The 24955-nt window shown below is 44.6% G+C and overlaps 1 protein-coding gene across 1 annotated transcript in view; it reads left to right on the top strand.

The window, feature by feature from the left end:
* fcho2 (FCH and mu domain containing endocytic adaptor 2) overlaps positions 1-20630 on the top strand; it is a gene marked incomplete at its 5' end in the record, with an annotated part of 44046 nt that extends 23416 nt beyond the window's left edge. Inside the window, 7 exons of the mRNA XM_084339323.1 lie at positions 138-249; positions 6361-6516; positions 11355-11487; positions 12060-12259; positions 14810-14874; positions 17545-17709; positions 19606-20630. Coding sequence (XP_084195449.1) covers positions 138-249; positions 6361-6516; positions 11355-11487; positions 12060-12259; positions 14810-14874; positions 17545-17709; positions 19606-19628 — 854 coding nt within the window. The remainder of the gene's footprint in view (positions 1-137; positions 250-6360; positions 6517-11354; positions 11488-12059; positions 12260-14809; positions 14875-17544; positions 17710-19605) is intronic.
* Positions 20631-24955: the final 4325 nt, after the last annotated feature.

Genomic DNA, 24955 nt, shown 5'->3' with positions numbered 1-24955 from the left:
CTCTCTCTCTCTCTCCTCTCTCTCTCTCCCCCCCTCTCTCTCTCTCTCTCTCTCTCTCTCTCTCTCTCTCTCTCTCTCTCTCTCTCTCTCTCTCTCTCTCTCTCTATGTCTCTCTCTCTCTCTCTCTCCTCTCTCAGGGACGTCTCGCGGGCCCAGCCCTGTGACCCTGGCTTCCCAGGATGCATTGCCCATCGCCGTGGCCTTCACAGAGTCGGTTAATGCCTACTTCAAAGGAGCTGATCCCACTAAGTGAGTCTCACATGACCTCCCAGCGCTCTGAGGCCCCGCCTCGCACACACACACACACACACACACACACACACACACACGCACACACACACGCACACACACACACACACACACACACATAGACACACAGAGGAGAACACACACACACACAGTGAGGAACACACACACACACACGCACACACACACACACACACACACACACACACACACACACACACACACACACACACACACACACACACACACACACACACACACACACACACACACATAGACACACAGAGGAGAACACACACACACACAGTGAGGAACACACACACACACACACACACAGTAAGGAACACATACTGTGTGTACAGTGAACTACATTCAAATGTTGTACTGTACTTAAAGATACAATTAAAGGTGCAGTAGGTGATATTTAAGAGTGGAAGCAGCAGCATGTCTATAAATCTCCATAATCCACGACGGATAGAAAGACTTTCTCCTAATCGTTGGGAAGCTGGTTCTGTTCCTGTTTAATTTAGTGGTATTTATTTAAAAAAAAATAATAATAATAATAACAATAATAATAATAATAATAATAATAATAATAATAATAATAATAATAATAATAATAATAATAATAATAATAATAATAATAATAATAATAATAAATAAATTAAAAGTGATCTACAATAAGAAATAATAGCTCTACATTCTGACAGCCATCACTGGTATAGAGTGTCTGGTCAGTAACATGGGTCTCTCAGTCCCTCCACTCTGCAGTAAACAGTCATCACTGATATAGAGTGTCTGGTCAGTAACATGGGTATCCCAGTCCCTCCACTCTGCAGTAAACAGCCATCACTGATACAGAGTGTCTGGTCAGTAACATGGGTCTCCCAGTCCCTCCACTCTGCAGTAAACAGCCATCACTGATATAGAGTGTCTGGTCAGTAACATGGGTCTCCCAGTCCCTCCTGCTCTGCAGTAAAGAGCCATCACTGATACAGGGTGTCTGGTCAGTAACATGGGTCTCCCAGTCCCTCCACTCTGCAGTAAACAGCCATCACTGATACAGAGTGTCTGGTCAGTAACATGGGTCTCCCAGTCCCTCCACTCTGCAGTAAACAGCCATCACTGATATAGAGTGTCTGGTCAGTAACATGGGTCTCCCAGTCCCAACACTCTGCAGTAAACAGCCATCACTGATACAGAGTGTCTGGTCAGTAACATGGGTCTCCCAGTCCCTCTGCTCTGCAGTAAACAGCCATCACTAATATAGAGTGTCTGGTCAGTAACATGGGTCTCCCAGTCCCTCTGCTCTGCAGTAAACAGCCATCACTGATATAGAGTGTCTGGTCAGTAACATGGGTCTCCCAGTTAGGTAGACCCAACACTCTATATCAGTGATGGCTGTTTACTGCAGAGTGGAGGGACTGGGAGACACTCTGTATCAGTGATGTCTGTTTACTGCAGAGTGGAGGGACTGGGAGACCCATGTTACTGACCAGACACTCTATATCAGTGATGGCTGTTTACTGCAGAGTGGAGGGACTGGGAGACCCATGTTACTGACCAGACACTCTATATGAGTTATTGGTTGTTTACTGCAGAGTGGAGGGACTGGGAGACCCATGTTACTGACCAGACACTCTATACCAGTGATGGCTGTTTACTGCAGAGTGGAGGGACTGGGAGACCCATGTTACTGACCAGGCACTCTATATCAGTGATGGTTGTTTCCTGCAGAGTGGAGGGACTGGGAGACCGATGTTACTGACCAGACACTCTGTATCAGTGATGGCTGTTTACTGCAGAGTGGAGGGACTGGGAGACCCATGTTACTGACCAGACACTCTATATCAGTGATGGCTGTTTACTGCAGAGTGGAGGGACTGGGAGACCCATGTTACTGACCAGACACTCTGTATCAGTGATGGCTGTTTACCGCAGAGCAGGAGGGACTGGGAGAGCCATGTTACTGACCAGACACTCTATATCAGTGATGGCTGTTTACTGCAGAGCAGGAGGGACTGGGAGAGCCATGTTACTGACCAGACACTCTATATCAGTGATGGTTGTCGGAATGTAGAGCTATTTAAAACTTATTTGAACAATGAAATACCGCTTACAGCTCCTTTTAACGACACACAACTGAAACACAACAACATAGTGAGCCATAGTCTCTCTCTCTCTCTCTCTCTTGCTCTCTCTCTCTCGCTCTCTGTCTCTGTCTCTCTCTCCCTCTCTCTGTCTCTGTTTTTCTCTCTGTCTTCTCTCTCTCTCCCTCCCTCTGTCTCTGTTTCTCTCTCTGTCTCTCTCTCTCTCTCTCTCTCTCTGTCTCTTTCTCTCTCTGTCTCTCTCTCCCTCTCTTTGTTTTTCTCTCTGTCTCTCCCTCTCTCTGTCTCTGTTTCTCTCTCTGTCTCTCTCCCTCTCCCTCTCCCCCTCTCCCTCTCCCTCTCTCTCTCTCTCCCCTCTCTCTCTCCCTCCGTGTGTGCGTGTGTGGAATGTTTTAGATTTGCGCTGGGCCGACACCATTCCTTCAGAGTGGATAACCCACACGGGGCAGATTATAGTCTGGGGCAGAGAAAACATCACCCTTTTATTGGTTAACTGCTGTTAAATTGCTGCTGTGCGTGAGGCGTATTTTTGCAGGGATTAGCGAATGGAACATTTCATAAGCAATGCGGCGGCCTCTCTGGGCGGGGGGGGGGGGGGTGGGAGGGGGGGGGGGGGGCACACGTGGACCCCCCCCTCCTCCCACCGCCACAGACCCGCTCTGCAACTCTGTCAGATTTCGGGGGATGGTTTACACCTAGACTGGCTTAGATTAGTGGAACTATTCTATACTCTATATATTTGCACATAAAACACATAAACCATGTTAAGATTGGCACGTGGACACGGAAGATAGGTTTACACTCGGATCCGTCGCCGCCGCTGCTGTTCGACTGGATCACAGAACACCAGAACGGGTTTGATATCTGTATAAAATATATAAATAATATTTTAAAATAAATGTTTATAAAAAAACGAACCTTCATACTGTCCTATACTACCATGCGATCGCCCCCCCCTGGTGCCCCCACGGTTGAAAAAACTTGCGCTAAAGTGCCCTTTTGAGCGGCAAAAATGATAGAGGACGTGCCCATTGGTGCCCTTCCAATGGTCTAAACTTGACCATGTGTCCCCACAGTTGAAAACATCGTGCTAAAGTGCCCTTTTGAGTGGCAAAAAATATAGAGGACGTGCCCATTGGTGCCCTTCCAATGGTCTAAACTTGACCATGTGTCCCCACAGTTGAAAAACATCACGCAAAAGTGCCCCTTTGAGTGAAAAAACTAGAGGATGTGCCCCTCCAATGGTCTAGATTTGACCATGTGTCTGCACTCTTTCTACTATACTTATACTATGTCTTTACTACTATGCACCCAACACTGCAGCCGCCCCCTTACCCTACCCCCCCCTCCCCCGTGCACGATATGGTCGCCGGTACCGCAGCATACGAACAAACACAAACCGGTACCAGAACAGTTTCTACCCACAGGCAGAACTCCTGATGAACAGTTAATCCGCTCATTACTGGACTCAAATGCTGCTACAGTGCTCACTGCTCAGCCACTTTACTGCAGCACCCTCGTGCATCAATATAATGTGCAATTATTTTTAACTTGTCGAATGTGTACTTATTTTTATTTACTTACACTTATTTGTACTTACTTACTTATTTTAGCACTCTGAGATTTGGTTTCCAAATATAAAGTGCACTACAAATTATTATTATATATATTATATTGTTATTTATTTTTATTTTTTGTATCCACTTTTTCTCCCCATTTAAAATGTTTCTCCCATCCCAATTTCGTATTATCCAATTCTTCCCTCCCCAGTCTTGAACGTTGCTAGACCATGCCCCCCACTGGACGGTTGTAGTGAGGACCAAGCCTTGCATCACGTGTCCCCTCCGGTACACGAGGAGGCAGCCTGTCGCATCTTTTCACCTGTACAGCGCGATCTCTCAGTGGCGAGGAGGAGTAACGCGTGGGAGGCTCACGCTGCCCCCGATACTTCCTGTTTCTGCTGTACAGGCGCACCCAACCGACCTGTAGGAGTCGCTGTCCACAACGTCCAATCCCCACCCACCGGCTTTCCCACCCTCTAACACTGCCAATTGTGTTAGTATGAACGACCGGCCAGCCGGTAGCAACACCGAGAGCTGGGCTCGAACCCAGCGTCTCCTGCGTTATTGGCGAGCACCTTGCCCACTGCGCCAATCAGCCGCCCTTATTATTATTATTATTATTATTATTATTGTACTTGTGTTATTGCACATACCGCAGAGTGTGTTGTAATAAATACCTGCTTTTTTATTCTGTTAATTGTTGCTTTTTTTTATCCCTTTATGCTGTGAGGCAAACAGAGAGTAGGAATCCCACTGTACTTGTTGCATTATGGCAAATAAATCTGAATCTGAATAGAATAGAAGTACTTTATTCCCCCGAAGGAAATTCAGCACCACAGATCGCTCACAATGAACATTCAGTTAGCAAACATTTTTAAATAAGAATAGGAATAAGTAAATTAAAATCAAATTAAAATACACAGTCTGAGATATACATCTCATTCTACATTCTAAAATATACAGTTCTAAAATATACAGTAATATACAGTAGAATGTACTAGGGGTGGGACGATACATCGATCCAGATCGATACATCGATGTAATTATCAACAATCGAATCGGATCGATGCGATGTAATAAGATCGATTCATATCGATACTCTTATTTTGAAAATCCTGTGGCGAGTCTCATATCCGCCCAAGAACAACAGCAGTAGCTCCGTGTGTGTAGATGTTACAGCATAGCATTCTCCCTTTCTGTGTGTGTGTGTGCGCGCGTCTTTGGAAAGACCAGATGAGGTCAGAGGAGTTTGATGTTTAAATGTTATTTAAACATAAACAATATAATACATAATAAATGTAGGCCTATACATGATCATGCAACATCAACAAATTGTTGTAGGAACGGTTTGGGAGAGGGAGGTTGTGAGTTTTGAGTTCCAAAAAATGTAGCTTAAAGTTTAAAGCTCAATATATAAAAACGTGGCACTTTACAGTGAACAGGAGGTCTATTTGTATTAAAAACAATAGATTGATTTTCCTTTAAATGTCTGGAAGAGCTCAAAAATACAAATGTCAAATGATATTTTCATTACCTTTTTTTTGTTGATCTAAATGTTACTGATTGTGTTAAATGGGCATATGATATCATCTCGTATCGATTGCAGGCACCTGAATCTAATCGTATCGTATTGTATCGTGAGAGACTTTGTGATATCGGCATATATCGTATCGTTGTCCAAAGAATCGATATCGTATCGTATCATGATGAAACTGGTGATTCCCACCCCTAGAATGTACAGTTGTGGTGGAAAATATAGCCGAAGCTAATAACTCACTCAGTCCAAAGAGACCTGGTTAATACGATTTATTAACTCAATCAAAGTAGTATCAATACAAAATAGTCAGAGTTAGGCTGGATGACTCTCCGCGAGGCGGCTAGCTATAGCACACCCGGGAACAGAGAGCCCCTCACTGGATCTGCAACATCTTTATACCTACAGAACTGAGAGGGGCGGGGGCCATAGGCATAGGGGTGTCATGACATGTTGGGGACAGGTGGGGGAGGGGTTGTTGGGGTTAAGAATGAGGGATGGGGGTAGGGCTGCACGATTAATCGAACAATGCAACCTATGCAATCTCATTTCTAAATTATAACGATTTATTTAAAAAAATTTATAATTTTTTTTTTATGATGCCGATTCTGACTTGAGTTATTTTGTATGTTACAAGAGACTTTTAAGTTTAAGTCAAGCACTTTCATATAATGTTATGTTTTAAGTTTAAGTCAAGCCCTTTGAGTTATGTTGTCTGTTTAAGAAAGAGTGCAATAAGTGATTTTATTGAAAAAATAAGAATCGCGTGAGAGAATCGTGATCTCAATTATTAGAGAGAAAAATCGCGATTCACGTTTTTTTCACAGCAGCCCTAGTAGGAAGGGAATATGGGTGAGGGAGAGATCTCCCACACTGTAACACCCTGTGCCCCCCCCCCCTCCCTCCCCAGGTGCATAGTGAAGATCACGGGAGACATGACGCTGTCCTTCCCCATGGGCATCATCAAGGTGTTCACCACCAACCCCTCCCCCGCCGTGCTCACCTTCAAGCTGAAGAACACCAGCAAGCTGGAGCAGATCCTCCCCAACCAGCAGCTGCTCTACAGGTACGTTTAGGGCCTTCTCTCAGGGGGGGAATATAGACCTGATCCTCCCCAACCAGCAGCTGCTCTACAGGTACGTTTAGGGCCTTCTCTCAGGGGGGGAATATAGACCTGATCCTCCCCAACCAGCAGCTGCTCTACAGGTACGTTTAGGGCCTTCTCTCAGGGGGGGAATATAGACCTGATCCTCCCCAACCAGCAGCTGCTCTACAGGTACGTTTAGGGCCTTCTCTCAGGGGGGGAATATAGACCTGATCCTCCCCAACCAGCAGCTGCTCTACAGGTACGTTTAGGGCCTTCTCTCAGGGGGGGATATAGACCTGTTCGCTGTACAGATCCTCCCCAACCAGCAGCTGCTCTACAGGTACGTTTAGGGCCTTCTCTCAGGGGGGGAATATAGACCTGATCCTCCCCAACCAGCAGCTGCTCTACAGGTACGTTTAGGGCCTTCTCTCAGGGGGGGGTATAGACCTGATCCTCCCCAACCAGCAGCTGCTCTACAGGTACGTTTAGGGCCTTCTCTCAGGGGGGGAATATAGACCTGATCCTCCCCAACCAGCAGCTGCTCTACAGGTACGTTTAGGGCCTTCTCTCAGGGGGGGAATATAGACCTGATCCTCCCCAACCAGCAGCTGCTCTACAGGTACGTTTAGGGCCTTCTCTCAGGGGGGGAATATAGACCTGATCCTCCCCAACCAGCAGCTGCTCTACAGGTACGTTTAGGGCCTTCTCTCAGGGGGGGAATATAGACCTGATCCTCCCCAACCAGCAGCTGCTCTACAGGTACGTTTAGGGCCTTCTCTCAGGGGGGGATATAGACCTGTTCGCTGTACAGATCCTCCCCAACCAGCAGCTGCTCTACAGGTACGTTTAGGGCCTTCTCTCAGGGGGGGAATATAGACCTGATCCTCCCCAACCAGCAGCTGCTCTACAGGTACGTTTAGGGCCTTCTCTCAGGGGGGGGTATAGACCTGATCCTCCCCAACCAGCAGCTGCTCTACAGGTACGTTTAGGGCCTTCTCTCAGGGGGGGGATATAGACCTGTTCGCTGTACAGATGCAGCCATTAATTGTCTGACAAAATATATGAAGCATTAAATGATAATAAATTTGCAATTGGGATTTTTCTACATTCATCAAAAGCCTGTGATACAGTGGATCATAGTATCTTAATATCCAAACTGAATCATTATGGTTTTCAGGATGTTGTAATCCATTGGTTTAGAGATTATCTCAGCAACCGGCAGCAATATGTGTGTATTGAGGGGGTATGAACTCCAATAGAACTGAGGTATCTTGGGGTGTACCACAAGGTTCAAGCCTTGGGCCTCTTTTGTTTCTTATTTTTATAAATGATTTTGCTTTACAGTTTGATACCGCTTTGCCCATTATTTTTGCTGATGACACAAACATAGTATTTTCACATTCTGACTTTGGTTCCCTGATTAAAGATGCAAATTCTATACTTGCACAAACCGCAACATGGTTTCAGATTAATAGGCTTTCATTAAATATTAATAAATCGAATTATATGATTTTCAGAAATAACATAATAATATTCAAAACAGGACTCTAAATTACATATTAATGATATTGAACTTAAACCGGTGTCATGCTAAATTCTTAGGTGTCATTGTTGATGAAGGCCTTACATGGAAAAATCATACTGAGCTAGTTTGTTTTATTACATCAGACTCAGTGTGCGCGGCGCATCACCGGGTCAGAAAGGAACGTAATCCTGGTCAGAACAACGGGGCAGACTACAATATATTTGCATTTGTTAGCCATGATAGTCATCTAAACAATCAATCCATGCCAAAGCTAGATGTGTAAAAGGTGAAAGACTCGCATTCTTTTAGCGCAGCAGCTCGCACAGGTAGTGGGCAACTTAGTCACATGACTCAGATGGTATTGCTGATTGGCTCGAACGAGGTATGGTCTATTAATCACAAAGATGTCTGGGGCGACAGTGGATCGGGAGGTGAAGCAGTCGTCTGGTAATCCGGAGGTTCCCTGTTCGATTCCCGCTCCTCTCGGTCAGCGTGTTGAAGTGTCCTTGAGCAAGACACTTAACCCCTAATTGCTCCCCATGAGCAGGTCGGCACCTTGCATGGTCGCCTCCGCCGTCGAGGTGTGAATGTGTGAGTGAATGGGTAAAATGTGAGGAACAAATTGTAAATCTTGGATAAAAGTTTTTTAAATTTACTTGGACATTTTTTCTATAAAAGCTGCTATATAAATGCACATATTTACAAGTCGTATTCAGTTTTGCAAATAAGGAGACAGATAGAGAACATTTCAAAGCCCTCAAAATTGCCAATATCTCCATTTCGACCAATTTCTGAACATTATATACATACAAACATACATACACTACATGACTACATAATAACCAATTCGGGATTGTCTGAAGAATCGTGAGCTCCTTAACAAGACCGTGTGACCGTGCCGCGTCACATATACACGTATATGTATGTCTGCATTAAAAGTGTTAACGTTACAAGTGTCGACGGACCGTAGGGAGATTAACACCAAACACCAAACGCTGGTCAGATTTTGGCCAACGGCCTGGTACGTTTTTCGTCTACTCCGCTAGACACTTTGGCAGGTAAACATTTCGAGCTAATTGGGTTTTGGCCGGCGATGAAAGCCGCAATAGGAACTCCCGGCCACCGCAGCCCCGCTCGGTGCACGACGTGAACGCTAAGTTCCCTGCTCTGGGGCACAAAACTGCACATGTTTCCGTAAAGACTTTTAATATAAAGTTCACCGGTCTGTAGATGAAGTGGTGAACCTTAATTCGGAGTTGATTAAAGTCTCGAAGCCAGTCAGACTCTGCCGGTAAACAGAGGATTGAGGATCTGGGAGAGAACGTGCACTGCGTCAGGGAGAGGAAATTCAATTAGCGTTTTGTCATAAACCTACTGTATCGTTCTGCTGCCAGGGTAATAGTTTCCACCGGTCCGGTGCTCGACAGACGTCTCTTGAAGGTTTCACTCCCTAAAACAGCAACGAACACGGTCACAGCAGCCTTCCGAGAGCGACCGTCTCACTTAATATACATTCAACTGTCTCACTTAATATACATTCAACCGCCTCACTGAATATACATTCAACCGTCTCACTGAATAAACGTTCAACAGTCTCACTGAATATACGTTCAACCGTCTGACTGAATATACGTTCAACCATCTCACTGAATATACGTTCAACCGTCTGACTGAATATACGTTCAACCATCTCACTGAATATACGTTCAACCGTCTCACTGAATAAACGTTCAACCGTTTCACTGAATATACATTCAACCGTCTCACTGAATATACATTCAACCGTCTCACTGAATATACATTCAACCGTCTCACTGAATATACATTCAACCATCTCACTTAATATACATTCAACCGTCTCACTGAATATAAAAAAAAAACGGGTCTCTGCGATAAATCTACGTACCGCAGGAGTACGCCGGTGTATATTTAGTCTATTTAATCCCGTTAAACAAAGATGTACGTGCATCGTGTATACATTTTGTTCACCGGTTAAAGGCTCCACCGACGGTTGAGAAAACGTCAACTCCGGCCACCTGTGGAAGACGATTCCCTTCCCCCGAAGATGAAGAAGAAAGGGGTGACGGGGGTGTGGGGGAGGGCGGGGCTTCTCTTTCTTCTGCTGCTTCTCTTTCTGGTTCCCCCCGATCACCGCGACCCCGGGAACGCTCGGCGGCTAATTGAATCAAACGGAATTCATGATTTAATAGCTGGGTGGCAACAACGGGGTCATTCTTTCCAAGCTATTGGAGCTGCACACACACACACACACGCACACGCACACATACACGCACACACGCACACACACACACACACACACACACACACACACACACACACACACACACACACACACACACGCATGCACACACACAGCCAAGAAGAGCAATGAATAATAGTCTTTGATCGTCTCCCCCAACCCCTGTGTCTGTGTGTGTGTTTCGGGGAAGGGAATCTCTACATCTTCTGGCCGCCTCAGACCCGCTCCTAGCCCAGCTCCTGGGGGGTCATCAAAGAGAAAGGAGGCTATTCTCGCTCCTCAACGGTGGAACGAACTTCCCACCACAGTCAGGACAGATGAAACCCCGCCCAATTTTCCGCCGTCGACTAAAAACACACTTCTTCAATCAATATACGAAAAAAAAAAAAATGGGGGAAAAACCTTTATACTGTCTTTTACTAGTAGCACTTTGCTACTAAATAATCGACCTTGCCTATATTACTACCTACTATGCTAAATTATGCGCACAAGTTTGACACTGTTTGACGAACAATCTTACCTCCCCTTAGCGGTCAGAGTTATACCCTTCCCTTCCTGCTGACTTGTTGTTGTACAGAACTTCTAAGAGTCGCTTTGGATAAAAGCGTTCAGCTAAATGACTAAATGTAAGTGTGTGTGTGTGTGTGTACTTGTACTTGTATTTCTATACTACAGGGGACACTGACCTGTTCTGACACACTCACGCAATGGGTACCAAAAACATTATGGGGACCAATGTGGGTGTCCCCATAACACAAATTAGGTTATGGTTATGATTAGGGTTATGGTTATATGATTAGGTTATGGTTAGGGTTATGGTTTTCATTAGGTTATGGTTATGGTTAGGGATAAGGTTAGGGTTAGTTACAGAATGCATGCAAGCCTATGTAATGTCCCCATATTTCACATAAACAAACGTGTGTGTGTGTGTGTGACTGTGTGTGTGTGACTGTGTGTGTGTGACTCTGTGTGTGTATGTGTGTGTGTGTGTGTGTGTGTGTGTGTGTGTGTGTGTGTTGGTCTTTTCTCCAGTGATCCCTCTCAAAGCGACTCCAACTCCAAGGACTTCTGGTTCAACATGCAGGCGCTGACCTCTCACCTCAGGAGGGCCGCTGAGCAGAGCCCCTCTGCCTCTTACTACAACGTGGACATCCTGAAGTACCAGGTCAGCCCACCAGGGGTCACCGGGGTCACAGGGGTCACAGACACCATCCCAATGAGTGTGGATGTTGTTTTAGTTGTTGTTTTAGAATTGTATACTTGGAAGGAATGCAATCACAGAAATTGGATTTTTGCATTTTGGAAAGTGGTTACCAATGGCTACAGGCAGCCATGTTGGAAGAACCACAGATACATCAGTGTTTGATTGATTGATTGACAACTTTATTAACAGATTGTAGAATGGGTACAATAAAGTACGGCTCAATACATACAATTGTTAAGAGGATGCAGACCTGAGAAAGACTTTCGTCTTGTTTACATCAGGGTCCCCCATTTTCAATTCATAATGACATTAATGACATACGCTACATACAGATATATATCATGACATACATGACATACAGATATACAGTACTGCTGCATTTGTGACATACAAGATATGCAAATATACAGTCCTGTTGAACAGAGATCCTAACAGAAAATATATACATACGAGGGGGAGGAGACTGTACATTAGGAGGGGGTGGGGGGGGGGGGGAAGGCCTCAAGTATTGACCCGTGTCCGTTGTTCCGCAGGTCCTGTCCAACGGCATCCAGTCCACCCCCCTGAACCTGGCCGTCTACTGGAAGTGCAGTGCGGGCACGACGGACGTGCGGCTGGACTACCGCTACAACCCGGAGTCCATGGTGTCTCCGGGCCCGCTGACCAACCTGCAGGTGCTGCTGCCCGTGGACGGGGGGGTGACCACCATGCAGGCGCTGCCCTCCGCCGTCTGGTGAGACCACGGAGCCGTTTGTTACCTTAACCTCTTAAGCCCGACGGGACCGGTACCTGTACCGGACCCAAAATGACATCACGTCATAAATCAATGTCTACAGACTGTATGAATATGAGTAGCGTTTTTTTCTTCTTCAAATGTATCCAAGAGTAAAGACCCTAACCATGTCACAATAGCAGTCATAGTGTATATTTTCAGCAATACGTTTGTTTACCAATAGGTTAAAGTGTTATTAGTGAGATTTTAGTTTATGGAATGTCTTCATAATTTAGCGAATATCAGCCATTTTGAATTCACGTCGCGTCGCAGATTGTAGTCATATGAGGAGTGGGCATCCAGAGCTTTTCGAATTTCGAAAAACTACATTACCCAGCGAATTCTAGCTTCCTGCAAGCAAATTTCTTTGATACGCTTTTTGTTATGTTAGAGGAAAACTCCAACATTTTGGGAAATTTGCTTATTTGCCATCTCAAGTTCAAGTTCTTTAATAGTTGTCATACAGAAGTACAGAATACTTTCATACAAAATGCTTCTTACTGTTACGCTCCAGAGACTGTGCTAGACAAGATAGTATCAAATAACATAATAACATAATATAGCATGAATTTAGAAGAAGAAAATGAGGTCACAGTGTTCGGTATAGACATATGTACAATGTTCTGAGTTACCATATAATATACAATACACAATACTATGCAGTGTACTAATGTACAGTACTATCTAGTGCAAAGCAGAAATGGGATGAGGTACAATTTTAGGTACAATTTACAGTAAGGTGTACGAGTTGTAGTGCAATCCTTCATCCATAAATATAAAGTGTGGGGAGTGGGTGCTACAGTGTGTTTGTTTAAAGTGGGTGTGTGCTATAAGGTGTGTGGAGTGGGTGCTACAGTGTGTTTGTTTAAAGTGAGTGTGTGCGTGTGGGTGTGTGTGCTATGTGCGTTTGGTGGTTGTTGTTGTGTAGTGTTCATTCATTGTTCGTTTAGCAGCCTGATGGCCTGGGGATAGAAGCTACTTCTGAGTCTTTCTGTGCTCGCCTTGAGACTCCTGTATCGCTTGCCTGACCGCAGCAGTTCGAAGAGGCAGTTGTTTGGGTGACTGGAGTCTTTAATGATTCTCTTAGCCTTGCCCTTGCAACGCTTGTAGTAAATGTTCTGGAGGGTGGGGAGCCCCCCTCCAATTGTGCGTTCGGCTGAACGTGTCACTCTTTGTAGTCTGCTTTGGTCTTTTGCAGTGCTATTCTGGAGTTACCCTGGAGTTAGACACGAAGATACATACCTTTTTTCTTCTCTGTGCATGCAGTAGGAGTAGGAAGACACGCACCGTTAGCCTAGCTTAGCGTCAGTCACTGGAAGTAGGTTCCTCCATTAGCCTAGTTCCAAACATCTTCCTACTCTTACTGCATGCGCAGAGAAGAAAAAGGTATGCATCTTCTTGTCTAACTCCAGGGTAGATGGCAAATAAGCTAATTTCCCAAAATGTTGGAGTTTTCCTTTAAAGCCACACTATGTGTTACGCTTTTTGTTACGTTAAAGCCACACTATGTGTTACACTGTTTGTTACATTAACCTCTTAAGCCCTAGCCCTATTTTCAGAAAATCCGCCTAAAAATACATACCTAAGTAAATGGAAGATTGCTCCACTTCTACAAGGTCCATTTGCATGTTCTTGGTATCTAGGGACATCTATTGATCTTTGACGGTGAATAACACTATGCTAAAATTGAACAGACATGAGAAATTCATTCAGCAGCTTCTTGAGATCACGTAAAAAAAATCTAAGCAAATGAATAAAGGGAGGATGATTAAACAGAAGGTTTTGTAGATACAGTACTGAATTCTACCATCCGGACACTGCCAATCATTGAAATATGATTATAGAATATCAGGCCTATAAATGACCTTATTATAGCCAAGTCGCACATCTATGAATCGCGCCAAATCTCCCCTTTCCAATGGCAGAGTTCAATCTGGATTTAGTATCACCAGGCGTGCAGCAAAAACCGTGAATGACATCTACTGTAAGTACAGTTACTTGTTTATAATGAAAATTTCTCTGCCATTTTTCATCAGATTGCAATGCCGTATTTTGCTAGATGTTCACAGAAAGGTAGATAAACGAACTGCGTTCTAATGTATGCCAATAACGTTCAGGTTTGTGGGAGACAATCCCCGAAAAATAAGAGAAATAATAAAGTAAATCCAGAAGTCAGATGATTGACAGGGGCTGGCATGATCTGGGTAATGTCGTTTTTCTCGGAATTTGAAAGCCCTGAGTCTCTTCCTTCAAAAGACTACACTCACTTTTGGCTGTGCCACTTCCTCCTGTCAATATGCGCCGGTTTCCGACTCCATGCCCTGAGATTTCTATAAACATATATTTCACTAATAACAGTTAAAGTCGTTGGTAAACAAACGTAATGCTGAAAATATACACTTTGACTGCTGTTTTGATAGGCTTAGGGTCTTTACTCTTGGCTACTACTTGGACACTGAAGAGTTATTGTTGAGAGTTCTTGTGATAAATGGTTCATCTTGTCCTCAACAGGAACTCTGAGCAGAACAAGTCTCTGTGGAAGCTGAGTGACATCTCTGAGAAGTCCGAGAACGAAGGTGAGGAAGGGGTTAAGTCTTAAGGCCTCTGCATGCTACAGAAACGTCAAAGCAACTGCAACACAACATCGACAAAGCAACGGTGTTTTAGACACTCTACCTTTATGCTTCTGCAAAATCAACGCGCAGCCTATGTAACATTGTACCCCGTATGTAGCTAGGTTCCCTAGATAGATGACGCTTCCCTTCTCAACCAACCCATTGATAAAAAGCAGAAAAATAAGCATAATTTTTACTTCCGGGCGGGGGGTTTCAAAATAAAAGAGCGAGTCTAAAAGCACCGTAAATACGTTTATTTTTTACAATATCTAACGTTACACGAACCTAAACTAATCTAAAGTTAGTTTAGGTTCGTGTTAACGTTAGATAATGTACAAAATAAACGTATTTCCGGTGCTTTTAGTCGTCGCTCTTTTATTTTGAAATTCCCCGACCGGAAGTATTATAGTGTCTGTTGCTAGCAGCTTAACTTTTGTCAGCCGGTTCTTTGCTTTTTAACGTAACTTCATTCGTTTCCAATGGAGAGGAGAGAAAGACCGGCTCACATGCAGCTCAAACTACCTATTGGAATAAATTAATTTATTGATGTTTAACTTGTCCCTGTGTGTGTCCAGTCATTTCGACTAGCAAACGTTGTATTTAATGTTAAAGTTACCTCAGGATACCATTGTATTTAGTTGGTTAGCTATGTAGCTAATGTGGATAGCATTTTGTATAGCACCAATGCTAGCTGGCTGGCTATTTATTTACTAAATTATGGAGGCTTTTTAATCGTCAAGGTAAGAGAGGATTTGTCATGATCAACTGAAGGCGTATGCTATGGAACAATATGTGCTTGGGTTTTCAGAAAAAGGCCAGCTATGTGACGCTAATTATTTAGCATCAACGCTGGCTGGCTACAACAATGGCGGATGCTATTCTCTGCGAGACCAATATTATTCTATGACAGCCCCGCCCCCATTCGCTAACCAACCAATCACTGCTACGCAATATCAACGCAACGGTTGTTTAGGTTAGATTTTGGAGACATGTACGCAGATTCCTCGCAACACAGTCTACAAGACCCTAAACAACAACCGCGCTGAAATCGCGCTGATGTTGTGTTGAAGTTGCTTTGAAGTTGCTGTAGCATGTAGAGGCCTTTACTGTGGTTCACCAGCCACTCTGGGCCAAAGGAGCCCCAACCACGCGTGCGTGCGTGCGTGTGTGTGTGCGTGTGTGTGTGTGTGTGTGTGTGTGTGTGTGTGTGTGTGTGTGTGTGTGTGTGTGTGTGTGTGTGTGTGTGTGTGTGTGTGTGTGTGTGTGTGTGTGTGTGTGTGTGTGTGTGTGTGGGGCAGGGTAATAGTAGAAAGACATAAATATAGGCAATACAATCTGAATAAACATATGAGAAAAGATAAACAGTGTAAACAATAGAATTAACTCTGAATATAAAAATATTAGGAAAAATAAACAGCGTAAACAAAGGTGCATACCGTATGCCTGTATCAGTTATATTATACGTTACAATAAATATAGGCAATAAAGAATTATAATCTGAATATATACTATGAGTAAGAGTAAACAGTATACACAAGGTGCCCTAACTGGCATGATTATGGGGCGACAGTGGCTTGGGAGGTAGAGCAGTCGTCTGGTAATCCGGAGGTTCCTGGTTCGATTCCCGCTCCTCCCGGGCAGCGTGTCGAAGTGTCCTTGAGCAAGACACTTAACCCCTAATTGCTCCCGATGAGCAGGTTGGCACGGTCGCCTCCGCCGTCGGTGTGTGAATGTGTGAGTGAATGGGTAAAATGTGAGGAACAAATTGTAAAGCGCTTTGGATAAAAGCTGCTATATAAATGCACTATATTTACCATTTAACATTATGATATACGTTATAGTCTGCATGTTTTGGTGGTCAGACACTTATAAATAAATAAACTATACAATATTAGATTTTTTTCCAATTTCAACAAACAACAACACAACATCAACATCAATAATAACACAACAACAATCATAATAATAATGATAAGACCATAAGAAATAATAAATACTTGGTGGCTGGGTGGCACAGCGGACTAAGCGCTCGTCACCAACGCGAGAGACACTGGTATCGAATCCAGCTGTCAGCGTTGCCTCCGGCTTGGCCGGCCGTCATACTGGCTCACAGAGTCAGCGGGAGGGAAGCCGGTGGGGTGGTATTCAGGTCGTTGTAAACAGCGACTCCTACAGGTCGGTCAGGGCGCCTGCACAGCGAGGGAGGGAGATGGTGAGGGTAGTGTGACCTCCCACACGTTACACCTCACCAATGAGAGTCCGCGCTGGCAGGTGAAAAGATGCTGCTGGCTGTCTCCTATGTCTCGGAGGAAGCATCTGATAGACTTCAGGGCTCCCTAGACCGGCAAGTAGGGGGCACATGCGAGCAACGACCAAGAAGGGGAGGGGGGAATTGGCATAACGACTAAATTGGGATGGGAGAAAAACACAGAAAAACGGGAGGAGAAAAAGTGGATACAAAAATATATATATAATAAATACTTATAGATCAAGACTTAACTAATAATACAAAATACAAAATAATAATACCAAGTAAAAATAATAAAAGACATTAGACATTGGACCCCCCCCCCCTATATACAATAACTACCGGTAACTGAATATAAAAACGGCATGTGTGTTTGACCCCAGGCTCCGGGTCGCTGAGGGCGAAGTTCGAGCTGTCGGACGGCCCGTCGACCCCCTCCACCCTGGCGGTGCAGTTCATGAACGAGGGGAGCACCCTGTCGGGGGTGGACATGGACCTGCAGGGGTCCGGCTACAGGCTGTCCCTCAACAAGAAGAGGTTTGCCACAGGTACGTGTCTGCTGCCGTGTGGGCACGCGCCCGGCTCTCTGGTTACAGGCGGAGACACAACACCTCCTATCTGGGAGAAACTCAGCACTACAGATCGCTCCCGGTAAATGGTCAACATTAGGTAACGGAACGTAGACCAATCTCAGTCACTCCTATTGTCTGGGACCAAATTCGGTCACGCCCCATTTTGCGCGACATCCAGGCTTTTTTTTTACCGTCAGCGTTTGGGAATTTCATGTCGACAGGTAGATGAAGTGAAATTATACTTATTTTAGAATATATATATCAAATTTCACGAGTATTCATCTATATTTAGTCATCTAAAGACTATTAGGTCGCTTTCACATATAGTTTTGGTGGACTCGGTGCGGTTCTGGGGGTGAAGTTGCAACATTGTTGCATTCTTCATTTGGTTCGTCTGCGTTCACATAGAGAAATCTGTCAGCGCACCGAGACCTTCTGAACAATGTCACGCGGTCGAAAAGGGCGCTTGTCTATTGGACAGTGGAAATGTGTGTGTGGCTGCAAGCCTGTGTGTGTGCGTGCGCGTGTGTGTGTCTGTGTGTGCTGTCTGCGAGTCCTCCAGATCAGCGGAGCGAGTTTTGACATGGCATTGATCCATTGTTCTATTGAAGCACATTACCACCATCCTCTCGCTAAACAACTTTTAGACCAATAATAATAATATAATAATAATAATAGTATTGACGTGGCATTGATCCATTATTAATGCCGTGCGCCTCGGTAATAATAATAAGCTGCGTGTTTCTTCCTTCTTCCCAAGATGCACAGTTAGATATATAGATAGATAGATAGATAGATAGATAGATAGATAGATAGATAGATAGATAGATAGATAGATAGATAGATAGATAGATAGATAGATAGATAGATAGAGAGAGAGATTAGATGCAGTGTGCTTGTTTTGCAGTGAGTGCTGCGAGCAGTGGTAATAATAATCACTTCCTATATTTGGTTCGCGTTTGGTCCGCTGAAGCCGAACCGAGACCTACGTTTTCAGGCGGACTAGAGTTTGCCTGTTTGGTCCGCGGACCGAGTTCGACGCGCATTCACACAGACCCGAAAAACCGGACTATCGAATTCTGGTCCGAAAGTCCGGACCAAACAGCCCCTGTGTGAAAGCGACCTTAGATATGAACCTATGTACCAGTAAAAAGTGGGAATCTCTAGAATGTGTTTTGGGGCGACGGTGTTTACGGAAGTTAGGGTAGCATCTCAGGTTGACGTTATACTATGACTTACACAACACTTTCTGTTGTCAGTAGATGGCAGCATTGGTTTAAAATTAAAAGGTGAAAATGTGAAAACTACAAAATGAATACAATTCCCAAGACCTTTAGCACAGGTCACAGGTCACAGGTCACTGGGACGCGTCTATTCTTTGACGCGATCTGAACAGCGTTAAACTATTAATGGCACCTGAGTACAGTGATCGAGAATGGTCACCCAATTATCTTAACAAAAGTGCATCATTAGCATTATGTTTATTGTCTAAACGGGAACATAATGGTAGAATTTTAGATTTGAATGTTATCCGCATATAAAGGACAAATAAAACATCGTTAATTTGTAAGAAACCTCAATGAAAACGGCGCAGGGTAAGTTATATTCGCTATTGTTATGAAAATGTGATAGAATCCTATAAAAATGTGGACGCATTTGGTCACCGTGACGTTAGTCGAAAACAAAAGTCACAAATACGAATAAAAATCGTATGTGAAATTGGTATTAATGTGGTATTAAATTGAAGTCTTACGTGGTATTAAAAAGGTTTGAAAAGGTCTTAAATGTAACTTGTTGTTCAACAGATTCCCTGGTGATATTGTTCACAACTTTTGAATCTCTTGTTTGTCTGGCTCTTGTTTCTGTTTCTAGGACGCTACATGGCAGACTGCTGAGTCACCCCAACACCACCACGTGACCCCGCCGTGACCCTCGAGCACAAATTGTCTTTTCAATAAGTCGCTCCCGATGACCTATCGTTGGAGGGTAAGGTTGAGAGTGCGGGGACCTCGTCACGACGCCTCCTGATATTCTGCGACCAGCCGCCCCGCCGTGGGCCGATTGGTCCCGAAATGCGCCTTTTCCCCGGAGAGAGAAGAAGAGAGAGAAGAAGAGAGAGAGAGGAGAGAAGGAGAGAGAAGAAGAGAGAGAAGAAGAGAGAGAAGGAGAGAGAGTCTCACGGCAGCAAAGCAGCACTGAGTAAAGACACTGTTTTAAAACCACAAAGGAGACATGAGATGAAAGACAAAGATTAGCTGTCAGGAAATGTATAAATATATAAAGATAAAGTTTAACGCTTTCCGATCAATTCAGACTTTTATAAAGTCAGAAGACAATGTATGGATTTACATATAAATTTATATTATAAATGAAATCATAAAAAGAAAAAAAGAAAAAACTAGAAAAAAATAAGTGCACTAACAATCTTTTCCGGCCATTTTTTTATGTTTTTCTTTCCTCTCCTTTCCGTTTTTTGTATTTCTATGTTTTTGTATTTCTCCTACGACGGAGGGCGACGCAGAAGATAACAGACCCTATCTCAGAGCCCGCCCTCTTTTCTCCATCCTCCAATCGCGACTTTTTATTGTTTGTTTAAATGTAAATGTAATGTAATGTAATGTTTGTTTATTGGGATCCCCATTGGCTGTCACCTAGGCAACGGCTATTCTTCTGGGGGTCCACATAGGAACAAAACAAAAACATACATACATAGACTTATATTTCCAAGAATTTTACAAAATAAAAATAAAAATGTAAGTAACATACACTTTAAAACACTTTAAAAATCCAAAATTAAGAGTCAAACATGAAGAAAGAGAGAATAATGGACACTTTCAAATAAAAAGTGGCGTTAAAAAACACACACACACACACAAATAGTTGACACATAAAATAATGCTATGTAGATCGAGAAAAGAAGGCGGGGCTCCCCCCCCCCCCCCCCCCACTGTAAATAATATCGCTAAAGCATCCCACTCTGCCCGACTGAACTCAAGAAGTGTCTTTCGTCTGTCCCCTCCCTCTTGTTCCTCCTTTCTCTTTCTTTTTTTAAAATCATGTGCAATGATGGAGGTATAAGCTGCCTTCGACCATTCTGATCCTCTCACACACACACACACACGCACACACACACACACACACGCACCCGCGTGGCACAAGCTTGATTTGATATCCTTGAAACAGTTTTTGAAGTTGCTCTCAAACAAAGAAGAAAAACAGTGAACCTCAGTGCCTCCTTTTTAGCTGTGGATGACTTGGGTGACGAACCCCGACGTCATCATCGCCCTCTAGGGGTTCGTCTCGTCATCGCCCTCTAGGGGTTTGTCTCGTCATCGCCCTCTAGGGGTTCGTCTCGTCATCGCCCTCTAGGGGTTTGTCTTGTCATCGCCCTCTAGGGGATTCGTCTCGTCATCGCCTTTAGGGGTTTGTCTCGTCATCGCCCTCTAGGGGATTCGTCTCGTCATCGCCTTTAGGGGGTTGTCTCGTCATCGCCCTCTAGGGGTTCGTCTCGTACAAAGTGTAGGGAGAGGTTTGAATAATCGACCCTCGCCAGTTTTTTAAGCTCTGGGACGTTTCCTCCCGTTGTAACATTTCCGTTTCAGTCGAGGTGAATTTGTGAAACCGTGAAGCCGTTTTTTTCTTGAAGCGAAAATTGCTAGCGATAACCGTGAGCGTAAAATATTAAAGTGTATATCAAGTGTAATATATATTTTTCAAACAACCAGGTATACAGGGGGTATACCCCCTTGACCATTATTAAAGGTGCTGTAAGTAGTATTATTTTGTTTAAATAAGTGTTAAGTAGCTCTACATGCCGACAGCCATCACTAGTATCTGGTCAGTAACATGGGTCTCCCAGTCCCTCTGCTCTGCAGTAAACAGCCATCACTGATATAGAGTGTCTGGTCAGTAACATGGGTCTCCCAGTCCCTCCACTCTGCAGTAAACAGCCATCACTGATATAGAGTGTCTGGTCAGTAACATGGGTCTCCCAGTCCCTCCACTCTGCAGTAAACAGAAAATACATCCCTTCCCACTTTATCCAATCAGGAGAGAGAACCCTAGATTATTATAGTTTTTTCTACTTATCTCAAGAAATCTTGCCAAGCCAAATTAGCTTACTACAACACTGGCAGATAGTTGTACTTAAAACTAGTTTTTATTTCTTACTTTTGTCTTACTTTTGAACGGGATACCAGGAAATGTATTTTGTGTTTATGTTTACTGCAGAGCTGAGGGACTGGGAGACCCGTGTTACTGACCAGACACTCTATATCAGTGATGGCTGCTGGAATGCAGAGCTATCATTTTTACACGTAGACCACTTATTTGAACAAAAATACCACTTACAGCTCCTTTTTTAAAAGAAAAATTTGTTTATCCACTTTTTAAATTGGACTTTCTGAAGAACACTTTTGTGCCCTATCGACGGAGGAGACGTGCCTCGATCCAACGCTTCTCTACTCTCGTTTGTACGCTACAGCACGGCTAACGAGAATAGCGCAGACCGCGTGCCAGTTCTGTTTTTATATACGACTTTAATCGGATGTTGAAGGGAAAATGCCTCAGCGGTTAATTCATCGTAAACTCCAAAAAGACGTCAGTCTTCTGGAAAACAAAAAGAGAATGAATTATCAGTCTCATACTTGCCTTCTGTAACCGGGGTTTTTATCATTGATCTCTTTTTTATATCCAGCCTTTTTGATATTAGTCCTGTGATCTTCGATCCCTTAAGACACCCACCGTCTTGTCAGGCGGTACAAGAGAGCAGTAAGCACAACATCAGGCCAAAAATCGATGACTGAAATGCCTTATCGGAGTGCGGTCAGTACGCCCCCGACACAGAATAATCAAAGTGTCGACTACTGTGATGAGAAACTGTGGCGTGATGATGACTGCCATGTTTTGGTTCCCCGGTACCGACCACACGAGAGAGTTCTCCCCGGGTACCGACCACACGAGAGAGTTCTCCCCGGGTACCGACCACACGAGAGAGTTCTCCCCTGGTACCGACCACACGAGAGAGTTCTCCCCTGGTGCCGACCACACGAGAGAGGTCTCCCCTGGTACCGACCACACGAGAGAGTTCTCCCCTGGTGCCGACCACACGAGAGAGTTCTCCCCTGGTACCGACCACACGAGAGAGTTCTCCCCTGGTACCGACCCACACAAGAGAGTTCTCCCCTGGTACCGACCACACGAGAGAGTTCTCCCCCGGTACCGACCACACGAGAGAGTTCTCCCCTGGTGCCGACCACACGAGAGAGTTCTCCCCTGGTGCCGACCACACGAGAGAGTTCTCCCCCGGTACCGACCACACGAGAGAGTTCTCCCCTGGTACCGACCACACGAGAGAGTTCTCCCCTGGTACCGACCACACGAGAGAGTTCTCCCCTGGTACCGACCACACGAGAGAGTTCTCCCCTGGTGCCGACCACACGAGAGAGTTCTCCCCTGGTACCGACCACACGAGAGAGTTCTCCCCTGGTACCGACCACACAAGAGAGTTCTCCTCTGGTGCCGACCACACGAGATAGTTCTCCCCTGGTGCCGACCACACGAGAGAGTTCTCCCCTGGTACCGACCCACACGAGAGAGTTCTCCCCTGGTACCGACCACACGAGAGAGTTCTCCCCTGGTGCCGACCACACGAGAGAGTTCTCCCCTGGTACCGACCACACGAGAGAGTTCTCCCCTGGTACCGACCACACGAGAGAGTTCTCCCCTGGTACCGACCACACGAGAGAGTTCTCCCCTGGTACCGACCACACGAGAGAGTTCTCCCCTGGTACCGACCCACACAAGAGAGAGCAAGCCGTTCTCCCCCCCCGGTGCCGAACCACACAACCCGTTCTCGCCTTATACTGATGGAGGGCTGTCGCTGTGTAGGGTCCGTTCTACCTCTCCTTGATGGAGACGGACGGACTTTATTTTCTTCCACTTTTGTGTCGCGTAAACATTTTGTATACATTTTTTCATTCAAATTATTATTATTATTTTTTTTTTTTTGTGAATGTGTTTGAGATCGGTGACATTAATTAAAGGATTCGTTGCACTGTGCCATTATCGGAGATGTGATTTTAGGGCGAGTTTGGGGAAACGGAAACCGATTTATATACCGAGGGGCGTCCGTCCGACAGCGGTCGCCGTGCACTGTGAGCGGCGCCGAGACTCGCTCGCTCGGTCCGTTTCGTGCCGCGTCGTGTGCTTTGTTTTCACTCCGCGGTGTCATCGTCATGGCGACCTGGTCTGACTCACTGATTGGCTAAAGGGGGCGATTTAATTTCCTTACGCCCCCCAGAGGTCCCTCTCTCCTGGTGTTCGTCGTTACTGATCATTGGTGATTTGTTGATTTGCGTTTAGCTGTCATCATGTCTCGAAAACGTGATTTAGAAAAAGAATATATATATATATATATTGTACACAGCACAATTGTAAATGTTATTTGGGCATGAATTACTCTGAATCATCCGTTTTTATTGTTTTTTTTATAGTATGTGTAATGCTTTTAATTGATATTTGCTCCTGGTTTAAAAGGGATATTTCACTTCAGTAGAACTTGTCAAGTTACAGCAGTCCTACCTCCTCTATGTAAAGTCATCTAGTCCCTGTCGTCTGCTGTCAACACCACCGTCCTCCCAGGTGTCAGGCTCCTCGTTCACTTCCATTAGTTTTGGGGACCGAGTCTAAATATCACACTTCTGAAGTATAGACACTGCTGTGCAGATTTCAATAAAACAGACAATTCTGGGTCAAAGATACCACGTTTGTTTTGCCATTTTATGTGTCTTTTACAGATGTATTACCTTTTTGAAAAACAAAAGCAGATCCGGTAAAGTTCGAGTGTGCTGTGTATATCCTTGCCTCGCATGTGATATTTTTTTAGGGAGTGGTTACCGTGGTTACATGCCGCCTTGATGGAAGACGCATTCTATGAACAGTTGACACAGTTGGTCAAATTACACCTCAAGTGAGAAATAGTTCCTTTACTCATAATTTGAAAACATTAGCTCCAAAAAAAAACAAGTAGCCTACCTTTGACACAGATGAATATATTACGCAATAATATTGCTGTACAGTTTGTTTACACTTCAGAGGTATGATATTTAGACGTGGTCCTCAAAATGAATGCGAGTGAATGAGGAGCCTGACGCCTGGGAGTAGCGGTGGTGTTGACGCTGTATGGCGGGGACAGCAGCGGTCGCTAGCTTACCTGTAGATT

This window comes from Notolepis coatsorum, assembly GCF_963971535.1.
Source record: "Notolepis coatsorum genome assembly, contig: SCAFFOLD_1154, whole genome shotgun sequence".
Lineage (NCBI taxonomy): Eukaryota > Metazoa > Chordata > Actinopteri > Aulopiformes > Paralepididae > Notolepis > Notolepis coatsorum.
The sequence above is the reverse complement of the archived record's forward strand: the minus strand, read 5'-3'. Positions and strand labels throughout refer to the sequence as shown.